The sequence below is a fragment of the Cryptomeria japonica genome, chromosome 1 (genome assembly GCF_030272615.1).
Source record: "Cryptomeria japonica chromosome 1, Sugi_1.0, whole genome shotgun sequence".
In the NCBI taxonomy this organism is placed as follows: domain Eukaryota; kingdom Viridiplantae; phylum Streptophyta; class Pinopsida; order Cupressales; family Cupressaceae; genus Cryptomeria; species Cryptomeria japonica.
Genome location: NC_081405.1, coordinates 67,266,731 through 67,277,554, shown reverse-complemented (window position 1 = coordinate 67,277,554; position 10,824 = coordinate 67,266,731). Strand labels below are relative to the sequence as shown.

Below are 10,824 nucleotides of genomic sequence, written 5' to 3'. Positions count from 1 at the left end.
TTTTTTGCCATATCTTCTTTATCTCGACTTCATTTTCCTCCAAACTTCATCAGATTCTCTACATTGCCATTTTCCACATTTCCTTCCTTGGAGGCCTTATCCCAAAAATCTACTTTTTGAAGCCCAAAATCTCATATTTCTCTATTTTTAGGGTTTATCATAACTCCTTCCCCTTTTATCCAATCACCTCCAAATTTTTCTCATATTATCCATCTCCAACTTTTGCTTCTTTGTCCCTCTTGGACAAATTTTTCCATTCCTTCATCTCTCCTCCAAAATCCCTATTTTTCGCTTGCCTATCCCTTGGAAAGTGGCAAAAACCTAGTCAAACCCCATTTCCCCATCAAAGGTTTCTTCAAATCCACATTTGTCATTAGTAAAAATGTTTTTATTCATGTTTTTCTATTCATTTCCAAAAAATTAAAAAAATTAATATTTTTATCATTTTGTTGTTTTTTGCAGGACACTTGTTGAAGACTCTGTTTTTCCAAACTACTAATCAAGTTGTTTTGCAGGACGCTTTTTGAAGACTCCATTTTTCAAACTACTAATCAAGTGGTTTTGCAGGTTGCCTAGCTGATTCAACCAAATATTGTGCATTTATTTAAATTAGGCACCTAGATATTAATTAAAATGGAATGAACCATTGTCTTATGTGTCTTTAAGAAAAGCGTAAAGGTAGGAAAGTATGCTCTCATCTTACTAGACGATCAGAAATCCAGACCCTCCAACCTTTCCTTGTTTGATTGTGTGTTTACCTCTAGCGGGCCTGCCCTCCCAACTTGCTCTTTGAGAAGGTAAGAGGGGAACGACTCAAGTGAGTACACCCGGACCTAGGGTTCCCAACTCACTATAATAAATAGGCCATTGACTACGAAAGGGTTAATGGTTGGGGCTATATGAGAGTTCACTCTCACATTGGGTGCTTAGTAGGATCCTAGAGATCTCAATCACGCTTGTGTGACTACTAAGTTCTTGGTGCTTCATTGGGATATAGGCCTCAATTGCACTTGCGCAACTTCGAAGGGTAGCTCCTAATGGGAAGACTTACTAAACACCTTGTTCATAGTGGCCAAAAACCTTCTAGTCATTGGTGTAGGAGGTCAGACCTCTGAAGCGGCCCATATTCTTATGGCTCTTAGTAGAGACACAAAGTTCGCCATGAGGAGTTTTCATGGGAATTGATGCTTGGCTGCCCCGAGAAGTGAGTGTCGTGGAGGAGAGCCAGTGGAGTCAAACATCTAAGTGTCCGCTCAATGACTATTGTCCTTGCTAGCCTTAAGAATGTTGTATATGAGCATGAGTGTCTTTGATATAATATGCCTTTGATCACTGTGTTTTCTTTGTTTGATACATACTTGCCAAGAGTAGACTAAAAACACATCACTATCCCCAAACACTTTGCAAAAATATTTGTCAAGACACAAACAATTGTCCAAGTCACTCACACAAAGTCCAAAATTGCGTCAAAACTTTGTCCGTCCCATAGTTCATAAGCCCAAGAGAGAAGCTAAGAGTTTATCCTCTATGTCAACATTCATTAGATGTGTTAGGGTTTCATTGCACGGACCCACAATTTTGTATTAGTGTTTCTTAACACTTACATTGTTGTGTGCAAGAAATTTCCGTTTGTTTATAGAGTCAGTTCATGCCTTGGGTTTCTCATGGCATCCTGATTTCTATAATCAGTGGTGCAAGTCACTCAGGGCAACATCAAACTAGGTTGCCTCTCCACATTTGTTGTGCACAAAATCTCACCATCATTCCATCAAATCCTAAACTCAATAATCCCATGGAGTTCTCAATTGCCCCCATTTTCCTTCGCAGTCTCGCATCTCTTATTTCTTCTTTCCAAATACCTCACGACTACTTCATATATCTTCCTCATTTATCCCTTCCACCCTAATTTTTCTTCCTCTATTTTTTTTTCCTCACATAATCAATTCTGATTCTGATTCATGTCTTATACAGGATGTATCCTTCCTGAAACCAGATGCTCTGATCATGTCTTATACAAGATGAATCCTTCCTGAAACCAGACGTTGTGATCTAATCATGTCTTATACAAGATGAATCCTTCCTGAAACCAAAGGTTGTGATCAGTCATGTCTTATACAAGATGTATCCTTCCTGAAACCAGACGCTCTGATCATGTCTTATACAGGATGAATCCTTCCTGAAACCAGACGTTGTGATCTGATCATGTCTTATACAGGATGAATCCTTCCTGAAACCAGACGTTGTGATCAATCATGTCTTATACAGGATGTATCCTTCCTAAAACCAGACACTCTGATCATGTCTTATACAGGACGAATCCTTCCTGAAACCAGACGTTGTGGTCAGTCATATCTTATACAGGATGAATCCTTCCTGAAACTAGGCATTGTGATCTAATCATGTCTTATACAGGATGAATCCTTCCTGAAACCAGACGTTGTGATCAGTCATGTCTTATACAGGATGTATCCTTCCTGAAACCAGACACTTTGATCATGTCTTATACAGGATGAATCCTTCCTGAAACCAGACGTTGTGATCAGTCATGTCTTATACAGGATGTATCCTTCCTAAAACCAGACACTCCGATCATGTCTTATACAAGATGAATCCTTCCTGAAACCAGATATTATGATCAATCATGTCTTATACAGGATGAATCCTTCCTGAAACCAGACACTTTGATCATCTTTGTCTTATACAGGATGAATTCTCCTTGAAACCAGATTGAATCTAGATCTTATCAATCGAATCAAATCAAATCTATCGGGATATCAATTTTCGCAAAAATCCAAAAATCAAATACCTCAATTGATCTCCCGAGGGGGCATCGCCATACCATAATCTATCAATCAAGAGTCGGGGCATCCTATCAAACCAATATCAGCATCCAAACAAGATTATTCTTTGAATCAATGTGTCATCACACCTCGCTTCAAAGAGGGGCAAAATATAGACACTTAAAAATAATTATTTTAATTATTTTTAATTCCTTGCATAATTAATTAATTAATTATGTTAATTCAAATTCCTCTCAATATTAATTAAATATAAATAATATTGTCACTATAGCATATGATTGATTTATTTAATAAATCGATCCCTTTCTTTATTCTTCTAAAAAAATTGAATCCTCACAAATCTTCCTCTTAGCTAATTAATTTCAATTAATTAGTTAACCTACATGATTCCTACAAATCATCTTCTTAATTCATTCTTCTAGAAACTCCCTAAACTCACTTAACATTATTCTTCTAATTTTTTATTCTCTCCACTCATTCTCTCTCCTAGTCAAATTCTCCTACAAATATTAATCCCATCTAACATTTCCTCTAATCCCCCTCCTAATGAGTCGTTAATGGTTAATCATCATGATTAGTCACAAAGTCAACTCTTTGTCCTTTTCATCCAGCCACTAGCTTTAAATGCTCTTTTCCTAGGTGAATGTAAGATTTTTGAAATCACACATTTCTCTAGGCATCCCCTCTCCCAAGGAATTTTTAATTCCTTTTTATTCCTCCAATCCCCATGATATCCTTTTTTGGAGAATTTTTAATTCCTCCAATGCATCTTGTGGAGTGTGGAGATACGAAATGCCTTTAAGGCATATTTCTTGGTCTCCACACCCTCTCTTGGACCTTGTGTGAGCTCACAAGTAAATCTTAGCCCTTCATCTCGAATTCATCCTAGCCATCCGTTTTCCTCTCCTCTTCTTATAAAATAGGGCTCCATCCCTTCATTCAAAACATCTTGAAATCCAGTAAGCTTATGCTGCCCTTTTGAGCCAGCACTTCTTGGTACTATGTCCATATCTATTGCAGTTTCTACAAAACCCTTTGAATTTTGCCTTCTGATAGTTGTTAACAGATTTTGTCCTACATTGATTAGATGTGTGACCAACACTTCTCGGTACTATGTCCATATGTATTGCAGTTTCTGCAAAACCCTTTGAATTTTGCCTTCTAATAGTTGTTAACAGACTTTGTCCTACATTGATTAGATGTGTGACCAAATTTATTGCAATTGTAACAATATCCATTGGACTTAGAGATATTCGATTGCTTACCTTTTCTGATCTAGCATATGTTGGCAGTATGACCTTGATTTCCATAGTAGTAGCAAATAGGCTTCTTCCTTTTGATGTTATTCCTGTTTCCAACTTGCTTTGATGATTCTCCTCTCTCGGTAGTATGAATTCCTTTCTTGGTTGATTCTTTTCCTTTGTAACCGAGTCCTCCTTCTTTGTAGGGTCTTCTTGTATTCAGTTGCTCATCCAACATCTTTGATGCTTCATAACTTTTCTCCAATGATTCTTTGGATTTCTTCTCTGTTTCAAGTTCACCAGTCAACCTTGATACTTCAAGTTTCAATGATTGATTTTCATCATTCTTCAGAATTTCTTCGTGATGTGCATAACCTAGGTGATCTATCATATTTTGTTGAATACCAGTTAACCTTATGATTTCATCATCCTTATCAGATACTAGAGTTTCAAGTTGTTGTTTCTCTCTTTGTAGATCTCTTGCTTTATCCTCAGCTATCCTTAATGCATCTAGATTTTCAGTCACCTGTGTACTGAAATGTTCATGTTCCCTTTTCATTGCTTTTAGTTGATCATCCAATGCTTTGTTCTTTTCTTTCAACATTCCAATCATTTCTTCAGTCTCTTTAGATATACTGTTCTCAGATGATGTCTCAATTTGTTCCACTAACTCTTGAGAATCCTGCAAGTCATCAGATAATCTTCTCCTTACTTTCAGAGATTTTTGCATTTGCCTTTGCATGTCTGCAATCACTTGATTTGCATTATCCAGCTCTTCTTGTAGATACACAATCCTCCGAGATTGTTTGTAGCCTTCCATTGCTAAGATCTTTCTCTTTAGGTAGTTAAACCCTTTTCCAAGATTCAAGCTCTAATACCAATTGTTAGGCCTAATATGGAAAGCTAATGTACTGAGAGGGGAGGGGTGAATCAGTACTCCAAAACTTTTCTTTGATAATAACCTTACTGTTATGCATAAACAGAATAGTGTAGTAACATAAAATAAAGTTAAAATAAACAAATAACAATCATACATGATTCACTTCATAACACATATATTTTGGTCACGCAGAAACTCTTGGTTAGAGAGAAAAACTACGCTGGGGATGGCACCCACAACTTCACTACTGCAATAATAAGGATTGCTCGATTAGAGCTACATTTAGCTATTTTTGATAGCTTACCCTGTTAGGAGTAACAACATCTGTTAGATCTACCTTACTAAAGGATTTTACAACATTTTATAAATGTTGCACCTGGTTAGAGGATTTACAATTTATAGACTTGGTTAGAGTCTTTTACCTTGTTAAAGGTTTCTCTTACAACTTCAAAATATTACAATAAGACTTTACAAATATCTACAACTTTACATCTGAAATGCTATAGCAGATTCTATGTGCTCAGAATAAGATTACCTAGCTTGTAGCATACCTCGGTAACCCATATTGTAACTCGGTAAACCCTTCTGTTTACTCTGTTCTTCGACTGTTCACTAATAACCTTCTCGGTGACCTCTCTGTGTCTCTGTAACAGTCTTCCTTCATGCATACACACACATATTTCACATCTCTTCCCATGCTGTATAAATAGATCTCTTACAGTGGTGATCTAATTCATTGCTTCGATCTTACAAAAAGATTCCTCGAATGAATAACTAAACAAAATATTTCATTGGTTAGATTGACCTTGTAATCATACACAATCTTCTAGTGCAATTTCCAATGTAATAATGGTTAGATGTGCCTCGATCTTGTAACACGTTTTCATGTGCATGTCCAGGTTCAATGTATCTGGTAAAACGTTTCACTCGGTGAATATCAACTCGGTGAGTTAACTTTACTGCTCGGTAGCCATGAAACAATACTCGGTAAACAACTCTATGAATACTGCGTTTTGTGACTGCTTTCTTCTGTAACCGACTAGACTGTTCATACCGACTTCTCTGTGTGTACCGACTGCATGATTCGGTAATACTAACCGACTAGAATATATAGTATGACTTTGAATATAAAACTAATGGCAATTTGATAAGTAGTAATAGGTTTTCCCAAGATATATTTTGTGTCAAATTTTATGGGTATGTTGTTTATTCTTTACATGTTGATTCTGATTGATTATTTTATCGATTTTTCTATTGGGTTATGTGAAAATTGTGATATGTATATTGGCAAGTTTCCTTTCATTCAAATACCTTTAAACTTCTACTCGATACATTTTTGGAGGTAAATAAATGAGAAAATAAAAATTCCAAAGTAGAATGGCCTTGCATTTTTAGATCTCTAGAATTCATACACAATAATCAAATGCCAAGAATATCACATGACATTCTCCTTCAAACTGTACATTCAATCTACTTATGGAATTTATTTTCCTCATTACTAGCTTTCAAAACTAATTTGAATTTGTTAATTTATTAAAAAAATACAAAGTTATTGCAGTTTTATTATGATTGCAATTTGCAACTTTAAAAGTGCCTCAACAAATTTTCATTCTTCACATTCATAAGAAAGATATTCACACTAATACCATATTGATAATGCTAGAGAATATAATATATAAATTATACCATTTTAAACAACAAGATTAAAATCATAAGATATTGAATTTTGAATTCTTTGAGATAATTTTTACATCATATTGTATTGGTTTATAAAACCTTCATTTCTTATGAATAACTTTATATGAAAATAATTTCCAAAAACTAACTTATACTTATATTTATTTATTACTAACATTTGTTTTATCTAACATAAAAAACTAACTTATTATTTATTTTCCAAAATAAAAACTAATTATTAATCTATTATATTATAACAATTATATATATAACATTTTTTCCCATATATAAAATCTGATTCATAAGACATATGGTAGTATAAAAGATGTAGGACATATATAAAATCTGATGCATAAGACATATGGTAGTATAAAAGATATAAGACGAGTATCCAAATGTAAGAATGTTGCAATCTCCTTAAAGATCTTGCATCTCCTTATTTTCTGTTTAGATTTTTTTTTTATTGGAATAAAACATACAAAAACAATCAACTATGATAGAAATTCAAACAACAGCAACAATTCAGAAGCAACAACAATAAACAACTACATACAAAACTAAAGCTACAACTGCTGTAAAGTACAACTTCAGAAACTACAACCTCAATACATAAAATTGATGAAATGTTTCTTACAATTCATTAAGGTCAATTGCTTTTCACTTGTGCATTGTGAAATTGCTAGTTTATAAAATATTGAACAATATTTCCTGAAAAAAGGAGTTAGAAGAAATTACCTAATAATTAGGCAAGTAGCCTAAATTTTCCCTTCAAAACCGTGTATGGTAATATCAAATTACTCTTAAACCTGTTAAACCGATCGTTTTATTAGAGAGAATATCCGTCCAAAGACTACAAAGAAACGTACTGTCTATCCAGTCATGACTGCACATTTGACCTAATTTATTGATTAATTGAATTTTTTTCTTTAAGACCAGTAAAATGTCTATTCTGATGGCTGTATACACGTCGTCAGAAGGAAAGGCAAAGAAACCCTTCTTGCACGGCATTAACGTGCATTGACTGCAACTTCCACGGATACCTAGATATGATGCAACAACATGGATGACCTCTCTGTAGTTTTTCTATATATTTTAGCACCTAAGTAGCATCCTCTGAATCATGCTTAGTTGCTTTCCTTCTAGTTTTCTGTTAACAATGGATTGTTTTTATTTTATTCAACAACTACGCTATATATTGTGTGGTCTTATTTGCCTTTCCCTAGTTTCTGCACAACAGATTCAAGGATTACAGAGTCTGAGATTAGGGCATTCCCTCTCACCAGAAAGAAATCAAACTGTCCTACAGTCTCCGGATGGCACATTTTCCGCTGGATTTTATGCGGTGGGCGCCAACGCCTATGGTTTCGCCATATGGTATTCCCACACTCCCTTCCCGCAAACTGTTGTTTGGATGGCCAACAGGGAACACCCAGTTAACGGCAAGGCTTCCCGTCTCTGTCTTCAGAAAGACGGAGATTTCGTACTTTCGGATGCAGATGGAAGCGTTGTTTGGACAACGAGCACCAAAGGCCTTGGTGTCAAAGAAGCGGAGCTGTTGCCTGTGGGAAATCTGGTTCTACGCGCGGGCTCTTCTGGAAAAATAATTTGGCAAAGCTTCGACTGGCCTACTGATACCCTCCTTCCACACCAAGTCTTCACAAAGGACGGACAGCTCGTTTCCAGAATGGGATCGAGAAGCTTCAGGCTTGGCTACTACCGTTTATATTTCAACGATGACAACTGTCTCGGGCTCATTTACGAAGGGTTGAATGTCTCCAGCAAGTATTGGCCTGATCCAGAACAGTATCCCATTGATATCGGCAGAAACATTTATAATATTTCTCGTGTAGCAGCTCTAGACGAGTTTGGCGGTTTCAGCTCTAGCGATGAGTTTAGTTTTACTGCGTGGGACTATGGTGAAGGGCCCCTCAGAAGATTGACACTGGATATTGACGGCAACCTGAGATTATACAGCCTCAATTCACAAAATAACAGCTGGAAAATTTCATGGGTTGCACTTTCACGGCAGTGCAGAGTTCACGGTCTGTGCGGTATGAATGCTATTTGTACATATAGACCAGAGCCTGTGTGCGTGTGCCCACCTGGTTTTGAAAGGGTGGATGTCAATGACTGGTTCAAAGGCTGCCGGCTGCTCAATAATTATCCTTGCAATTCAAATCGTATCAAGTTCCTTCGGCTTCCATATGCCGATTATTATGGCTTTGATTTTTTCAAAAGAGATGGTATCTCTGTAGAGGCCTGCGAAAAGATGTGCCTGGATAGATGTGATTGTTTAGGGTTTGGCTATAGGGTTAGCGGCACTGGCGTTTGCTATCCAAAGTTCTATCTTATTAGTGGATTTCAAAATCCAGAGGCCCCAAATCACATGTATATTAAGATAGCCATCAATGATTCTTCAGTCACCAATGTTTCATCTCTTCTGCCATCTGCCTTGGGCTCATCATCATGCTCGCTGCATGCGGAATCCCAAGTACTGGAACCAAATATTTCATCCACAGTTAGAAAGAAAGGGCAAACAAGTCAGCTGGTCATTTCAGCGGTCTCTTTTGTTTCTGCTCTTGGGTTAACAGAAATTGTCTGCATAGCTCTGGGATGGTGGTTTTTCATTAAAGTATTTCACGAGGCCGCTGCCTATAATCAACAGGGTTACTTTGTCATTCCTGGAGGGCTTAAAAGGTTCAGGTTCTCAGAACTTAAAAGGGCGACCGAGAATTTCAGGGAGAGTGTGGGAAAGGGTCGATTTGGAAGTGTATATAAGGGCTTCCTCCTCCCCGAAAATAAAGTGGTGGCAGTAAAGCGATTGGAAGGAGTGTCTCAAGGAGAAGATGAGTTCCGGGCAGAATTAAATATGATTAGCCGCGTCAATCACATGAATTTGGTTAGGATGTTTGGATACTGTGCTGAGGGAAAGCACAGGCTCTTAGTTTATGAGTATATTGAGAATGGTTCATTGGAAAAGTATTTGTTTACCCAGGACAGCTCAAGGGTCTTAGATTGGAATACAAGATTTCAAATTGCAGTGGGCACGGCAAGAGGGTTGGCTTATCTGCACGAGGAATGCTTAGAATGGATTCTTCACTGCGACATCAAACCAGAGAATATTCTTCTGGACGAGGAGTTTCGTGCGAAAGTTTCAGACTTTGGAATGGCAAAGCTGGTTGACAGTGGGCATGGAAATGACAGGAACTGTAATGGTTTGCCCTTCTCTACAATACGAGGGACGAGAGGTTACCTGGCACCAGAGTGGACGATGAACCTGCCCATCTCATCCAAGGCAGACGTTTACAGTTTCGGCATTCTTCTCTTAGAGTTAGTCAGCGGGCGGAAGGCTGCAGATTTTAATATGTCTGGAACTAATTTTGTAGAATGGGCTTTTGACAGTGTTAGAGAAAGAAGATGGACAGAGAACATGGTGGACCCCAAATTAGGACCGAGGGAGGTGGAGTGGAAATCAATGGTGGAAATAGAGAGGGTGTTGAAAACAGCGTTGCTCTGCATCGACGAGGACAAAGATGAGAGGCCTTCCATGAGCCAGGTGGTTGAGATGTTAAATCCGGCAGAAGGAGGCGATGGAAAAGAGATTGAATTATCTCAAATATTCAGGCAAACAAGAGAAATGTCCGATTTTACTGAATCTTCTTCCACGTGTACCTGGGCTTATGAATCGACTCAAGCTTTTCCTCTGATGAAATCAGGTAGTTTATAGATTATGTGTAACTGAATTTTCTTCACCTTTGTAAACACTTCATCGTTTATCTTAGTTTATCTTATTTAGAGAAAAACACGCCAAATGAAGCGATAAAACGTCTTCTTAGATATAAATAATATTTAACAAGTTGTACTCCCACACTTCATTTGGAGCATTAGCTATTCTAGATTGTTCTAAAGATCTATGTGAAACCTATAAATGTCATAGCCACTTTATCATTGTACGGACAAGCAGATCGTAAATCTATTCTATTTGGGTGAAATATATTTGCAGTTTTATATGTGATGCAAGTTCATCTATCTGTTTTTTTAACGGATTTAGCTGTTTTCACAATTATGATATCTAACTAGGTTGCTGTTGTTTGATATTCTGTAAAAATTGCCTTCTGTTAGGATTTTTATTTCCAATTGTAATTTTTGTGCAAAAGCTATATTTGTTTTCTAAGGAATTGTCCCAGACTAAACTGCTGACGCTGCAACTGTGAGCAGAGAAGAT

General features: G+C 37.0%; 1 protein-coding gene across 1 annotated transcript; it reads left to right on the top strand.

The window, feature by feature from the left end:
• The first annotated feature begins 7,656 nt into the window (after positions 1–7,656).
• On the top strand, positions 7,657–10,609 carry LOC131058948 (putative receptor protein kinase ZmPK1). The gene has a single exon (XM_057992472.2). The coding sequence runs from the start codon at positions 7,720–7,722 to the stop codon at positions 10,324–10,326; it is 2,607 nt and encodes an 868-aa protein (XP_057848455.1). The 5' UTR covers positions 7,657–7,719; the 3' UTR covers positions 10,327–10,609.
• Positions 10,610–10,824: the final 215 nt, after the last annotated feature.

Excerpts from the sequence above, each read along its gene's own strand:
- LOC131058948 (XM_057992472.2), top strand. The coding sequence starts at position 7,720 with ATGCTTAGTTGCTTTCCTTCTAGTTTTCTGTTAACAATGGATTGTTTT.